This window comes from Tauraco erythrolophus, chromosome 19 (genome assembly GCF_009769465.1).
Source record: "Tauraco erythrolophus isolate bTauEry1 chromosome 19, bTauEry1.pri, whole genome shotgun sequence".
Taxonomy (NCBI): domain Eukaryota; kingdom Metazoa; phylum Chordata; class Aves; order Musophagiformes; family Musophagidae; genus Tauraco; species Tauraco erythrolophus.
In genome coordinates, this window is record NC_141483.1 from 6,243,693 (window position 1) to 6,258,920 (window position 15,228).

The 15,228-nt window shown below is 64.2% G+C and overlaps 1 protein-coding gene across 1 annotated transcript; it reads left to right on the forward strand.

The window, feature by feature from the left end:
* The first annotated feature begins 571 nt into the window (after window positions 1–571).
* LOC147527419 (tRNA (32-2'-O)-methyltransferase regulator THADA-like) lies at window positions 572–14,373 on the forward strand. The gene is made up of 31 exons (XM_086623536.1): window positions 572–666; window positions 1,561–1,738; window positions 1,971–2,057; window positions 2,342–2,369; window positions 2,686–2,858; window positions 3,058–3,180; window positions 3,416–3,536; window positions 3,806–3,957; window positions 4,451–4,535; window positions 4,828–4,964; window positions 5,201–5,398; window positions 5,830–6,526; window positions 6,622–6,774; window positions 6,864–6,973; window positions 7,075–7,235; window positions 7,489–7,655; window positions 7,912–8,097; window positions 8,620–8,774; window positions 9,316–9,459; window positions 9,765–9,869; window positions 10,065–10,265; window positions 10,549–10,699; window positions 10,826–11,057; window positions 11,189–11,428; window positions 11,541–11,766; window positions 11,908–12,114; window positions 12,319–12,557; window positions 12,756–12,938; window positions 13,422–13,688; window positions 13,782–13,987; window positions 14,102–14,373. Exons 1-31 carry the CDS (start codon window positions 572–574, stop codon window positions 14,371–14,373), a joined length of 5,679 nt encoding a protein of 1,892 aa, XP_086479662.1.
* The last annotated feature ends 855 nt before the right edge of the window (window positions 14,374–15,228 follow it).

Genomic DNA, 15,228 nt, shown 5'->3' on the forward strand with positions numbered 1-15,228 from the left:
GGCTAACAGGAATGGTGGCTAACAAGGGTGCTGGCCAACAGGGATGGTGGACAGTGGCCAACAGGGACGGTGGACAGTGGCCAACAGGGATGGCGGCCACGGCTTAGCAGGACAACTGTGGAGAACCAAACCTCTCTGCCTCAACGACTCAGCGAGACAAACTCTTCCACTCTGAAGCATTTCGGTCACTATTTCAGCCCTCTTTCACAGCCACCATCTCACACTCTCCGCCTTCCTCGGCAGCAACCACCACCTCCTCCCCCAGTTTTTCCAGCCTTTCTGAGACGTCTCCCTTTCCACTGAGTATGGAATCAGCTTTCAGACCGTGTTGCTTTGATGAATCCAGCGTCGTGCTGGAGGCTGCGGGGGAAGGCGAGACTCCCCGCGAATGCCAGGCGGGGAGTCTCGCCTTCCCCCGCAGCCTCCAGCACGACCAGCGCTACCGGTAGCTTCCACCATCCACCGGAGCCTTCCCCGGTTGGCTGAGGGGGGGTGAAACAGCACTAGGGGGGGCCGCTGAGCCGGCAGAAGTAGAGAGCAGAGCTCTATGGTGGTGGTTGTTGCAGCGGCCATGGGAGCGGAGCGGGAGGTTGGGGCCTGCGCTGCCTTTTACGGGGCGTTGAGCATCGCGCAGCCCGTGCTCTCCTGCCTTCGGCAATTCGCGGGGTAAGACGATGGGGTTTGGGGGAGGGGATACCGGTATCTTTCCTTCAACAGCCCCCCTCCCCGCACCCCCCCCCCCCCCCCCCCCCCCGCCCCCACTCCCGGCGCGGGTCATGCGGGAATTTCCCGGCGTGGAGTCTCCCGAGCATCCCAAGCGCCGATCTCGGTATCCCCGGTGGGTTGGTACCCAGCGCCGGTCCCCCTAGCATCCCCCCGGGCGCGGGGCCACCCCCGCTTGCCCTCATCCCCTTCCAGCCGGCTCTGCAGCAGCAGGGCGGCAAGTTTTAGGAGTTTTTCGGCCATCCTGCCCACCCCTCCACATATACCCCACCCCCCGCACTCCCCCAGGGCTTGCTTTGCCAGAACAGGTGGACTCTGAGCTCTGAAAAGTTCACACACCCCCCCCAGCGCCGTGCAATGCTGAGTGCAGTTGGCAGAGAGGAGCGTTGCAAGCTGGGGCACTCCAGCCCTAACCCCCATCAAGCTGGGGCACCCCTACCCCAATATGAATCAAGCTGGGGTACCCGAACCCTAATCCCCACCAAGATGAGGCACCCCCCACCCCAATCCCAATCGAGCTGGAGTACCCCAACCCTGACCCCTGACAAGTTGGAGCACCCCTATCGCAATCTGAGTCAAGCTGGGGTACCCCAACCCTAACCCCGATTGAGCTGGGGCACCCCTACCCCAATCCGAATCCAACTGGGCTACTCCAACCCTAACCCCCACCAAGACAAGGCACCCCCCCCCCCTAATCCGAATCAAGCTGGGGTACCCCTGCAGCAATCCACATTGAACTGGGGCACCCCAACCCTAATCTCCACCGAGCTGGAGTATTTCCCACCCCAATCCCCACTGAGACAGCGTGTCCTTACCGCCATTCCCGTCCCATTTCAGGAGTACTGCCAAGAGATGCAAAGACAAGCACCTGGAGGAGGCTCTTCTGCTGTCGCGGGCGCTGAGTGAGGGTCTGCGGGCACTGAGCGAGGCGGAGGCACAGCCTCTGCTCCGCTGCATCCTGGCTTTCCAAATGGAGGCAACTGGCAGCTCCAGCTACTTCCAGAAACTGGAACAGGTCCGTAACGCAGCTGGCTGGGCTGCAGCTTCAGAGCTCTATTAGCCACAAGTGTGAGCGATGGTCTTGCCCGGCTCTGCCTGCCGCCAGCACAGCCCTGGTAGTGCCACGTGATAGTGGGCCACGTGGTAGTGGGCCACGGTGACACTGCAGAGCTCCCCTAAAAGCACATTGCAGCTGGTGTCCCTCAGGGGTCCGGGCAGACCCGCTGACTTGGGGTGTCTCTCGGCAGATCGTGACGCAGCTGGCGGTGGGGAAGGAAGCGCTGCTGGCCCGGGAGGTGGGCGCGCTGCTGGCTGGCCTGGCACCGCAGGGAGAGGTGAGAGCACCCCGGTCGTGCGGTGGCACTGGCTTTTGCAGGGGCTTGGTTGGAGCCCGTTTGTGACAGGGGCCTCCTGGTTTGGGCTGCCCTGGGTGTTTTGCTTCTCTTCCCACCATGCTGGGGGCTCGTCCTTGCTTGCAGCCATCGACACGTAGCTGCCCATCACACCAGCCCTGTGCTCATCGCTGTGATGGCTTCTGGTGCGGGCAGGACCCTCCTGCCCAAGGCACCCAGCCCCAGCGTGTCATCATGTGGGACAAACTGTCCTTCTGCCCCTGCAGGTGCTGTCTCCTGGGGACCTTCAGTCAGGTCAGTCTTTGCTCCTTCCCTTCTTGGGACTTCTCCCAGCCCACACCATCAATGCACAGACACCTTCTGCCCACGCAAACTGAGTCCTCTGTACTCATGGGAGAGAGAGCAGGGATCAGCTGGATCTATGGGATCTCTGCAGAGATCCCACCAGCACCCAATGGCTCTGCCCACCCACCTGGGGTGGCTGGAAACCGGACAAGCCAAAGCATTCCCTGCATCCCAGCCCCATTCTTACCCCGCTTACTAGCAGCTCAGCCTTTGGCGTAACCAGGAGCGGGGCTGGCTGCGGGCACGGTGCCAGGAGGGCTGGGAGCTGATGCTGTCCCCTTGCCTGCAGTGTGCATGTTCATGGAGGAGAGCAGCCTGGGCCGGCAGCACTGGCGGCAGAACCTGGCCCCGCTGCTGCAGCGCCTGGCCACCACCTTGGGCTGGGTGCTGCAGAGCCAGCCTGTGCCTGGTGGCACATGGGGCTACCTGGCTGTCAAGGTAAGAGCTGAATTTCAGAGGAGAGGGAAGGATCAGTCCCTGCAAGGACTGGCTGGGCGCTGTCAGCGATGTCCAGGAGGGACGTGGCACATGGCGCCGCTTCGAATAGCTTTCCCTGGGGAATTGCTGCTTTTTGGGAGATGAGGGATGCTGACAGCCCCTGTCCCTCCTCCTCCTCCTCCTCCTCCTCCTCCTCCAGGCTTGCCTCCAGCTCTTCCAGGCGCTGCCGAAGGACGTGGCCCCCCTGGTGTGGAGCACATCCGGGAAGAGCGAAGCCCTGCAGAGCATCCTAGGGCTGCTGCTGGAGGCGGCACGGGGCAAGGTGCGTACGGCCCTGGGGAGGGATGGTGCTGCCTGTCTCGAGGAGCAGAGTGCTGCCGTCCTTCCCGGGTGCTTTCCCCATTCCCCTCCCTGAGGGCCTGCAGAGGCGGCCCCAATGCCTGGGATGTCCGAGGGACCCTGTGTAGCTGCCTCCACAGGCACGGATGGAGCATTAAACGGGATCTGGTTTTCCAATGGTGTTTTGAGCTGTGCCTTTGCCTGCCCTGCAAGTCCAGGCCCTGAACAAGGACACGCGGCTGCTGGCGGGCACGGCCCTGAGCATGCTGGTGAACACGGCCCCACAGCCTCAGCGCGGGGCCAGCGCCGTGCTGGCCCTCTTCCAGCTCCCCAGTCAAGGTGTGTGCTCCGTCCCGAGCCGGGGGTGGCTTCTGGCAAAGGGCACGGCGGGGACAGCCGTCTTTGGGTGCGAGGGGACAGAGGCCGGTGCCGCTCACCGGCAGTGCAAGCCAGACTCTGCTGCCGTGTCCCACTCTCGGGGTCTGGGAGCCCCAGCTGCCACCGGCCAGCTCCCATAGTCCCTCTGGGATGAGCCAGGGCAGTTTGCTCTCGGAGCAGTGTTTGGGTTTTCCATCCTTCTGCCATCTAACGCAGCCATTTCCCGACAGGTGTGAGGGAGCTGAAGTTTGGGGAGCTGGTGGTGGAGGCCCCCCTGGTCCTGGAGCCAGATGGGCTGGAGAAGCTGGTGCTCACCAGAGGTTTGCTGACTTGCTGCAAGACGGAGATCCTCAGCTGCCAGCTGGAGAGCTTCACCCGCCGGGTAGGAGAGCTCAAACCCCACGGCCAGGGAGGGATTTGGAGAGCCCCTGGCACAGGTCTGGGAGCCACTGGCAGGGGCTGTGGATCTCCGGGGATGCAGCCAGGCTGCACCACTCCGCTCTGCTCCAGCAGCTCCACGCATCCCACTGAGCACAGTGTGTTAGTCAGGAGCTTGCTTTTTCCAAAGACTTCTGAGTGGTGATATTCCCCTCCTTGGGTGGGGGAAGAAGCCAGGTGGTGCCAAAAGCAGCCCCTGCACAAGTGAAGTGGCAGCAGCGTTCACCTCCGGGCATAGTGCAGCCTCCAGCTCTGCCCATCTCCAGCATCTCTCCAGTCCTTAAGAGCTGAGGGCTAATAGACAGGGAGCAAAAGCTAGCAATAAGCTGCTGTAAGAGCAGGAAAACAACGCCGTGCTCTCACCTGTCTCGTGATGAGGTTTTCCCACCCTGGAAAGCCCGTCCCTGCTTGCCCCCTGAGCTGCTATGCTCCCACAGGCCTGCCTGCTGCTGGACGTGGTCTTTCCCGCTGTGTGTGCCCTGACCAAGGAGCAGAAGGACTGCCACTACTACTGCTTCCAAGGTAGGAGACAATGACCCTGCCATGGCAGGCGGTTGGAAGGATTCACGGTGCTTATGATGCACAGAGACCTCATGGGCACTTCTTCTCCTGGGGAAGACGTTTTTCTGGATCTTGGTGGTTGATTTGGAAACTGCTATTAATATCTGCTCCAGCCTGATGGACATGAACCCTCTCAGGCTCTTGTGTGCCTACTAGGCAAACCGATCCCACGCACACAGGGTCCTCATGCGACAGCTCTGCTGCATGCGAGCGCCTGGGGCGAGGGCTGCAGCGGTGCTCTCTGCTCCCGCAGCCTGTGCGCTGTGGCTGCAGCGCCTGCGGCAGAGTCTGCCTGCTGTCTGGAGCCTGACAGGGACCCGCATCCTGGCCCAGGACGCTGAGCTCCTCTGGCAGCTCACCCAGCTGGTGTGGGACAACGCAGAGACTCTGGTAAGGCTGGGGGTGCGAAAAGCCCCTGCCATGGCAGCCAGAAGCAGCCCTTTCTTTGCCTGGCTTAGCCACCCTTCCCTTGCCCAGAACACCCCCCTGCCTCTTTCAGCTCCATTGACCAAATACAACCCCCTTGCCAGCAGCTGCCTTCCTCTGGCAGCACAGGGCACTCCCACTGCGGAGGCCAAAGGAGGAGCCCCCCCAACCTCTCCTGCTTGCCGTTTTTCTCCCCTCAGGCGGAAGGGGTGTCGGAGTTCATCCACAGCTCCTTCCGACTGGTCCTGGAGATCTACCACCTCGAATGCCAGCACTTTCAGGACCAGGAGAGACCCCTCTACCAACAGATGCTGCAGAGAGTGGTCTCAATGCCATGGCAAATCAAAGCCAGATACGTGCCACTCTGTGCCATCATCCCCTACGTGGGCAGCCAGCAGGTAGGGAAAGTGGGCGGATGGGAAGGCTCAGTCCTGGCTGGTGCTGCTGCCAGGGTGACACAGCCTCTGTCTGCTGCCTGTCACCTTCCTCTGCCCAGCTCAGCCACGCGGGTGGGCAGCCTCCCCAGCCAGGGGGCCTGTTTTGTCATCACCCAAGGGACAGTGTCCCTTTTGGGGTAGTGGCCTGCAGCAACAGGGATGCATCCCTGGGTGCTGCCAGTGGGAAGGGAAGCTTTGCCTGTTGACGCCCACCAAAATCTGGCCAAAAGCAGCTTAGGGTGCCAGAGATGCTCGGTGCCACGGGTGCCCACGGTGTGGTCTGTACCCAGTGCTGTCCCCTGCTATACGCAGCCTTCAGTCTGGCAGGGAGATCATAGAACAACTTTGTTTGGAAAAGACCCTTATGAGGGGGTCATCTGCCTTTCTCCCAGGTTCTGGATGCCTACCCAGACCTGCCGCAACACCTCCTGAGCTGCCTCTCTACCAACCAGCTGTGTCCAGCAGCTGCCGAGGTCTACAAGGCGCTGGTGCGGCAGCAGTGCGCCGAGCAGCAGGATGGGGCACAGGGCACGGAGGCGGCTCTGGTGGAGCGGTGGGCGCTGCGCTGGCTGCCCCTGCTCTCCCAGGCGCTTCGCTCTCCCCTGCCCATCCTGCAGAGCAACGCGGCCAACCACCTCCTCACCTGGACCCTACAGCAGCTCCCAGCCACCCAGGCATTGCTGGCTGCCCAGTTCAGTGGCCGGGATGCAGCATCACTCCGGGCTTGGGTCTTGCTGCTGAAGGCGCAGCAGAGTGTGGCGGGGGCCCTGCCGCTGCGGGACGAGGTGCTGGAGCGGCTCTCCTGCTGCCTGGGCACCCGCGAGGACAGTGTTCGGTTGGCGGCGCTGGGTCTCCTCTGCTGCAGCCCCAGCACCAACCGGCCCCTCTCGGGCACCGAGATGCGGCTGCTGCAGGAGTTCCTGCCCCTCAACCTCAACTGCGACTCCTCCTCGTTCCGGCAGCTGCTGCAGGCAGCAGTGAGGAAGGCGCTGGTCCGGCTGCGGGACTCCTCGCTGGCCCAGCTGCGAGGGAAGGTGCCCCGAGGTGCTGAGCTGGGTGATGGAGCGGGGCAGCTCGCCCAGGCAGTAGGTGAGGTGGCCACCCCAGCATCTCCATCAGTCCCGGAGGATTCACACGTGAGCGTCCAGCCCGGTGTCACTTGCTGCCGTGCTCTCGGCCCGCAGGCTTTGTGGAATGGCTGCTGCAGCTCAGCATCACCTCGCTCAGCCCGGGCTCCAACTACCAGAGGAAGAAAACGGCTCTGCTGCTCCTGGCCACCATTTTGGAGACCTGCACAGACACCTGGAGCCCCGAGAGGAAGAAGGGCCAGCCCCCACGTGAGTACGGGCAGCCTGCCCGGAGCATCGCCCCACAGCTGTGGGGGTTGTCCCCGCTGGCCCCGTCCCACCACCCTGTCCCACCACAGGCACCATGGCCACGCTGCTGAGCTATGCCAGGCAGAGCGGCTGCTGGGACTTCTTCTCTCAGCCCAATTTGTTGGCACTGCTGAGCTGCTTGCAGGACAGCACTAACGAGGTGAGCCGTAATGGCTGTAAAGCCGTTTGCAGGAGGCTTCCCGTCCTGCTGTTGTCTCCCCATCTTTTGTCCCAACTCCCCTATCTCTTGTGTCTTGGTAGATCAGAGACTTGGCCTCAGAGCTGCTCGTCCGCTACTTCCCCACCGCATTTCCCGAGCCCATCGCCCTGGCTCTCTTCCAGCTGGCCCAGGATGCCCTGGGCAGCCCACAAGTGCAGGAGGCTGAAGCTGGAGCCGTGCTGATGAAGACCATCCTGCAGAAGTACGAGCTCCCGGCCTCCCCGTCCCCGCGGTGGCACGGCAGCCCCCGGGAGCACGTCGGCAGCACCGGGGCCTCGCCAGAGGCTGTGTTCACAGCTTGGGGTAGCGGCAGCTTGGGTTTGAAATAGCCTCATGGCGAGGAGCTGGGGAGGGTTTGGCTGCAGGACCCCGCACCGGGGGAGGAAGAAACCACATAGCACAAGTGGCGCAGAAAGCTCCTTTGTCCTCGCAGCAGTGTCTGCCTCTTCCCCCAGGTCAGACAGCAGCACCATGAAGAGCCTGGCCCTGGAAGCACAAGCAGCCCCGATGCTGCCCAACCGAGGCCTCTGCTTCGCTCAGCACCTCCTCCACGTGCTGCAAGCCCAGTACGCCGCAGCGCGCCAGGACCTGCTGCAGGCGGCAGCCACTGCACCGATGCACGGTACGTCGCCAGCCTGGCTGGGCAGCAAGGGTTCCCATGGCAGGGCACCCCCCGGGAATGCGGAGCAGGCAGGGCTGGGAGCACAACTCGGTGCCGATGCTTTGTCCTTGCCTCAGTTTCCCTATGTGCCCAGCCTGCCCTTCACCCAGGGACCCTCCTTGCTCCCCTGCCCGTGAGCCGTTCCAGCTGCAGGCTTGGGCAGGGAAGCTGGGACTGCACCAGCCACCACTGTGACCAGAGGTGGGTGCTCCTGCAGGAGCCGTCGCGGCCCTGCGGAGGTGCCTGCTCCAGGTGCCGGAGGTGGCCACTTCCATGCGGGCAGCGGAGTCGGCGCAGAGCTGGCAGGAGCTCCTCACCTGCCTCGTGACCACAGCGAGAGACATCACCTCCTTCCTGCTGGGCACCCTGCAAAGCCAGCAAGGCCCTGGTGCCGATGAGCAAGGTGAGCGCGTCCCCAAGGGAGGAACCATTGACACCTCCATTGTGGTGGTCCTTGACCTGGCAGCCCTTCAGCCAGGGGGAAGGCACTTGCTTTGGGCTCACCGACTCTAGCAGGGGAGGGCTGGCCTGGGGCAAAGCAAGACACCTGGGCAAGGATGCTCCGGGTGTCGGGCAGAGGATCCTGGAAACCGCAGGAGCAGAGCAGGTAGCATCTGGTTTGGGTCCTTTTCTCAATGGCATGTGAGACCAGCAGCTGAAGTGGAGGCAAAAGCCTCCCAGAAGCAGTGAGATACTTGCCCCACTGGAGCAGCTGGAGAGCAGGGGCTGGCAGAGCCTGTACAGGAACGGCTCGGAAAGAGCAGCGAGGCAAAGCACAACCATCGTCCTGGGTGGGACACATTGCAGGACAGGAGCTGCTGCTGTTTGTGCACGCTCTGAGCAGGGCACGGCAGGTCCCCCCGACCCCAGCAGCATCCTTCTCCCTCACAGCACACTCCTCAGACCAGCTTTCTGCCTTTCACAGCTGCTGCCCCATCGTTTGCAGACATGGGGAACGCCATCGGCTCCCTCATCACACTGGGGAAGGGCCGAGGGCAGCAGGAGGAGGAAGAGGAGGACTCAGTCCTGCTGTCAGAAGAGCACAGCCTGATCCTGACCTGCTGCTGGGTCTCAGTGAAGGTGGGCACCCCTCCCCACAGCACCAGGGAGAGGGGTACCCAGGCACAGCACCCACAGCCCAGCCCAGCCCAGCCCAGCAGCTGGGTTCTCCAGCTCCCCTTGGGGCATTCATCCTCCCAGGGCAAAGAAGGGGGAATCTCTGCCCTTACCTCGAGGCTGCCACAGGCCATCCTCACCTTCTGCCAGGGAGGGTGCAACCACCATCCTCTGCAAAAGCAGCCCCCTCCCTGCCTGCCCCCTATGTAGCCCAGCTGGTTCCCAGGCACTGACAGACTCCAGCTGTGGCAGAGCCTGTCATGGCTCCTTCCGACAGTGGCCCATCCCAGCTTCTTCTCCTCTCCAGTGGCCACCTGCAAAAGGGCCATCTCTGCCACACACACCTTGCAGCAGAGCCCGCGTGTGCTGGTGGCCATCGCACCGGCCACGCTGCCTGACAGCACTGGCAACCGAGGGCACCCATGCCAGGGGGTGATGCCGATGGGGCAGGAGAGGAACGGGGCAGCCGCGCTGCTGCTCTCGGTGACCTTTTGCTTCTCCCCAGGAGATAGGGCTGCTCCTTGGAGGCCTGGCAGAGCTGCTGCTGGCCCCGGCACTGCCCGCTGGATCAGGGCCCCTTCTGCCACTCCCCACCCTGCAGACAGCTGCCAAGGTGTTCCAGGAAATCCTGCTGCGGTGCCGGCACTGGGTAAGAGCGCATCCAGGCTGGGGTGGCTCGGCCTTTTGCCCACCCCTCCAGCCCTGTCCCTGCCCTGGGTCAATAGCTGGAGGCTCTCGGGAGGGCGAGCGCAGCAGAGCAGGGTCTGCTCTGGAGCAGGATGTGGGGCACAGCTGGAAGCCCCCGGCTGGGATCCCAGTGCCAAACCCTATCACATACCCACAGCATCATGTCTTCTTGCTTTCTCCTTCCCCTTTGCAGAGGTTTCTGGGGTTGGGGGGGTCGGTGGGCTCAGCCGCTGGGGCGTGCGGGGCCTGACACTGCTCTGCCCTTAGGGAGCGGTGGAGGGCTGCAGCGTGGGCTTCACCAAGTTTTGTGCTGCTCTACTGAGCCACTCTGACGTGGAGCTGCAGGCAATCCCGCAGACCATGCTGGAGCAGGTACCGTGCTCGCTCTGCCCTGTGTTCCCCTCAAGCCCCAGAGAGCCCCAGGCCCGTGTCCCTGTGTTCCCCCACCCTGGGGCAGGCACCGTCCCGGCAGTTGGGATGCTGCAGCGTGGGGCTGGTGCAGCTGGTGCTCTCCCTGTGGAGCAGCTGCAGGCTCCAGCCGTATCTCAGGTGGCTTTTGTTCCTCAGGGCTTAGAAGCACTGAGCGGACCCCGGAGCAGCTCAATCACGCGCCGTGCCGCCGGCTTCCCCATGCTCTTCCTCTGCATTGTCAGCGGGGAGGCTCCAGCGCAGGCACGGCCGCTGCTGACCCGCTGCGTCCAGACGCTGCTGGACTTGGCTACCACGGCCCTGCCGCAGGACTGGGACCAGACACTCGACCTCCCGCAGGTGAGCACAGAGGGCACCGAGCTCCTGGCTGCTGTGGCCAGTTTGGGGACAGGGTGATCTGCACGAGGTCCCTGCAGGCAGCTGCAGCGGGTACCCCAGCACGAGGCTGCACTAGTGTGGAGAACTCAGGGTGAGCCAAAAAACACCGCCCTGACTGCGCTGCCTGTCCCAGGAGCCTGAGAGCTGCTGGCCCCTTGGCTCCCCATCTCTTCCCACCGTCTTCCCTTTGCATGGCAGCACGAGCCCCTTTTGCGTGCCGCTGAGCCCTGTGCACTCTCCCCAGGTGTGCGCCCTCCACGTGCTGCAGACGCTGGTCCGTGGCGCTGGGCTGGGCGGCGCACTGCTGCGGCACGCCACGCCAATGGTGGCCCTGGCACTGCGTGGCCTGGGCTCACCGTGCTGGGCCATGAGGAACGCGGCCATTCAGCTCTTCAGTGAGTACTGCCGGGAGAGGAGAGAGGTCCCTGCGGGGCCGATGCAGCCCCCCGGCGTCTGGACTCCGGCCGGGGTGAAGCATGGGGGAACGGGAACTGATGCTGTGTTCTGCCCTGTCTCCGCAGGCGCCCTCATGTCCCGGCTGCTGGGTCAACCGTCAGCATGGGACGGCTGCCCAGCGGAGGGGGTGAGCCTGCCAGCCTTCCTCGGGCAGCACCCCCAGCTGGGCGCCGTGCTGCTGGGCGAGCTGGGGGTGGCCGCCGGGCACGTGCCGGGGGTGACCCGCCTGCACCCTGCGCTCCATGCCGTCCTCACCCTCCTGGCCCAGCTGCAGCCCGGCGCCGATGGCCCTGGCAGGTGAGAGGGCAGGGGGATGCTCTGCCCCTGCAGTGGGAAGGGGTCTCATGGTGCCGGGGCTGGCCCTGGCTCTCGGGGGGTGTTTTGCTCCGGCTGGTGCGTCACCGCACGGCGCCCTTTTTGCTCCACAGCCCCTCCGCTCCCTTCCTTGGGCCGCTGCTGGGGCTGGCAGGGAGCCCCATCTACGCCATGCGAGCGATGGCTGCCAAGGCGCTGGTGCCGGTCATCCCACCACCCCAGCGCCATGGGCTCCTCCTGCAGCTGGCCCGACAGCTGCCCACCGCACCCGGACAGGTCCGCTCACACAACGCCATCCACGGGTGCCTGCTGCAGATGCGGGCACTGCTGACCCCTGCCCCGGGCACCGATGGGTGAGTGGTCCCTCGCCATCCTTGCGCCCACGGCCCCTGCGGTCACTCCGTGCCAAGATGCAGCTGTTGGTCAGAAAAGCAATGCCCGCCCTTGTGCTGTGTCTCCCCGCAGGTTGTTGGCCGAGGCGCTGCACCCCGTGGCTCTGCAGCTGGAGGCACGGGGATGGCTGCTCACCCCTGCCCAGCGCTGCCCGCTCATCCGCGCCGCCTTCCTCCAGGTCCTCGCCCTCCTGCCAGGGTCCTTGAGCCCCGGCTTCACCCAGAGCATCCGTGATGCTGTCAGCACTGAGCTGGGCAGCCTCCTGCCAGGAGGAAAGCTGGGATGTGCCGAGCCACAGGTACCGCTGCCTGCCAGGAAAATCATGGCCGCGGCCTTCCTAGCGGTGAGCCCGGGGGTGGGAGGTGGGGACTCCCCGCTTGGGGGGCACACACCCTGCTTGAGGCTGAGTGTTGGAAGGGGGATCCTGGTTTTCCTCCAGGTGGGCTTGGCCGTCCTCCACCAAACCATGGCCCACTTCGTGTGCCGCGAGGCAGCCCGGCTGGCGGACGGTGAGTGGATTGTTGCTGTCTGCTCGCTGCTCCAGCAGCCAAATCATGACGTCCAGCGTGCCATCCTGAGCTGGGTGATCACCGAGGAGGGAGGAATGTGCAAGGAGCTGGAGAAGGCTCTTGGGCTGACGTTGCTGGTATGACGAGGCTCAAAAGTCACTGAGTAAAGCAGAGGGTCCCCAGTGCACCGCACAGATGGGATGTCAGCCACTCGCTGAGCAGCACGGTGCTCCCCAGGCTGAGGGTGCATGGGTGAGGGGCACTTGCCCGGCTGCGCTGCGGTTGCCGCCCCGCAGTGCCGGGGACACTAACAGTGTACCTTCTTTCCTGTCGTCGACTAGGAGAGCTTGCAGTCGGTGCTGCGAGAGAGAAGGGACAAAGAGTTCCTGAGATTGTACCTTGAGGCTTTGCTGCACCTTTACAGAGACCCTTCATCATTGTCCCAGGAAGCCTCCTGTAAGCTCCAGGGCTCCTCGGCAGCATGCCTGGAGATGCTGCTACACGTGGCAGAGGCTGAGTGTCCTGGCCCCGACCTCCTCTTCCAGGCGCTGTGTGCCGCCAGCCTGCTGCTCGCCCTCCGGTAGGTCTCTGCCGCTGCTGGGGGCTCCGCCTGACCCTCCTGGGAGATTTCTCCGTAGTCCTGGCTGGAAATGGAGCCATGACTTCTCACCTAGAGATCACAGCTTTGTGCCTGGGTCCTGCAGTCTTGGGGCAGCCAGTGGCCTTTGGTTCCCTAGATGGACCTTTGAATCCCCTCTCCTTCCCTGGCCTCTGGCAGGTTTGGGGACGAGGATGGCACCTTAGTCGAGCGATGGTGCACGGCGCTGGAGGAGTGCAGCCGGTCTGCTTCATCCGAGGTGCTGCGGCTGGCGGCTGCTCGCTCCCTGCAGACGGCAGGTGCCAACGTGGTGCAGCAATCCCTGCGTGCTGCCTGTCCCTCGCTTGTCACCGTGGCTCTGCGGTAGGTAGCCCATCCCCTGGGGCAGCCACGCTTGCAGGATCCCTATTGCCACAGTGCATTCCCAGAAGTGCTGCTGCTTGGAGCCCCAGCCCCAGGGTGCTGAAGGTTAACTGACTCTGCAAAAGGACGCGTCCTTGCAAAAAATTCAAGGGCATTAAAGAAAACTCCACTCATTCAAAAATCGGTAGTACCCAAGAGCTTGCAGCCTACAAAACGGTTGTGGATGGCATTTTAATAGAAGCAGTGAGCCCCTTAAGAGCAGCAAACCACATTGCTGGGTCCCTTGGTCCCCATTACAGTCCCTGCCCTCCCAAGCAGCGAGCTCTTGGGCAGTGGCTGTGCCTTTCACAACCCTGGAGCCTCCAAAAAAGTCCCCCACGGAAGCATTACTCTGAGGGGTCTCCTCCTTTCCTCCTCCAGGCAGGCTGGGGATTCTCTGAGGGGCATGGTGGCATTCCCTTCCCTTCTCTTCCCTTTCCTCAGGCTGATAAACGTGGGCATTCACCTTCTGCAAGACGAGGAGCGGGAGGTCCGGCACGAGGCCTCAGGTTTCGCCAGCCTCCTGCGGCAGGACCCTGGGGAGCCACTCCGAGACGGCTGTGTCTTTGTGCAGGACAACGTGGGGCTCCTGAGCCTTCTGCAGCTCCTCCTGGGAGAGTTCAGGGAGCACTCTGAAACCTTCAACATGCTGCTGCAGCACCTCCCTGTCCTAGATCTTGGGGGCATCGTGGAGGAGCTGGAGGCCAACAAGTGAGTTGCCAGACCCCTGGGCTGGATATGCGGGCATGTGGGGTGCCACGGGGCCAGCCCTCGGCTTCACCTGTGCCTCTGCTGCCCCCCCAGAGCCGCCACCCTGTACAAGGAGGATGAACCCAACGTTTTTGCAGAGCCGGCCATCCTAGCACAGCAGCTGCTCCCTGTCCTGCTGCAGCTCCTGGAGAAGGCGCCCACCAGCAGCCCGCTCCGCGCATCGGCCCTGCGCTGGCTGGCGGCCACGGGCCCTGGCGTCCTGCGTGACCTGCAGTACTGCAAGCGCCGCTGGAGCCGAGGTATGGCGCAGCACAAAGCCGCTGGAACAGGTGACCCGGTGTCCTCGTCCCCCGGGCCAGCTCTGCCCGGGGGAACCCCGCTGCGCTCACCGCTCCTTTGTGCTCTCTCCGCAGAGGCTGCTGCCCGCTGGGGCATGAAGGCGCTGGGTTGTGCCAAGCTCCACGTGGCTGTGGCTGTGCTGCTGGTGCGGGCCCGGCTGGCAGCACAGGCGCTGCAGGTGCTGGGGGAAGGTGCCGCCATCGTGCCAGGGCTGGGCTGCAGTGCCCAGGAGCTGGAGCAGGAGCTCACGCTGGTGCAGGGGCTGCTGGCGCAGCACGGGCTGGCCCCAACGTCGAGCTGGGGCAATGCACCGGGGGATCCGGGACCACCGTCTGGGGCTGCCTGACACCTGCGTGTCACACCGAGCGCCGCAGCCATGAGGCTGCAGGTTCGCAGTGCCACGTCTCTCCGTTTGCCGGGTGCTGTCTGGCCACCAGCCGGGACTGCGGGTTCGCAGTGTAATTCAGGAGAACCCCACTTGCTGTGCAGCGCACACTTGCTTCATTCCCGATGTTTTTTAACTCTCCATCTGGAAGACACCAGCACCGCGGCCCTCGGGGCTGGCGGGGAGGGGATCCGCACCCTGCAGCCCCCCCCCGAGTGCTGCTCGGGTCCCACCACCTTTTTTTTTTTTAACAACTTTTCGGCTTCTCCTTCGTCGCCGATCTGAGCTTTTATCCCAAATAAAGAGGCCGAGGATCCCCCCACGGTGTTGAAGCCTTGTCATTTCCCTGCTCGGGGGCGGGGGCGGGCGGGAGCCGAGCGCATCTGGGGGCAGCAAACGGGCAATGACCGCGGCCGGGGAGGCTCAAACCCCGCACCCCAAAGCAAACGAACCCCCAGGAACACGCAGCCCCGCTGCAGGCAGCAGACGGGCAGGCGGGGACCCAGCGCCCGGCTGAGCACCCCCCACGCCCGGAGACGCCCCGGGCCACCCCCGCCGCCGCTCCGCCCCGGTACCGGCCCCGCCTCGGCGCAGAATAGGATGCGGCCACATCCGCTTTCCGCGGCCATCCGGCCGGCACCGGCACAGGCGGCAGCGAGGGACCCCGCCGGGCTTCCGGGCTTGGGGAGCACCGCGCGGGGTGCACCGGCATCGGCCCCCCGGGGACAGCCGTGTCGCCGAGCCCCGAGCAGCGCCGCAGCCCCGGCTCAGCGTGTCCCGAACGGGGCGAACGGAGCGGTGCTCGGCGTGAGCGCC

What these genes read in the sequence shown, in the direction of transcription:
- LOC147527419 (XM_086623536.1), top strand. Translation starts at nt 572, where the DNA reads ATGGGAGCGGAGCGGGAGGTTGGGGCCTGCGCTGCCTTTTACGGGGCG. An exon ending in GCAGCTCGCCCAGGCAGTAG is followed by an intron (nt 6,527 to 6,621) that starts GTGAGGTGGCCA and finishes CTCGGCCCGCAG; the next exon opens with GCTTTGTGGAATGGCTGCTG. An exon ending in GCTGCTGGGTCTCAGTGAAG is followed by an intron (nt 8,775 to 9,315) that starts GTGGGCACCCCT and finishes GCTTCTCCCCAG; the next exon opens with GAGATAGGGCTGCTCCTTGG.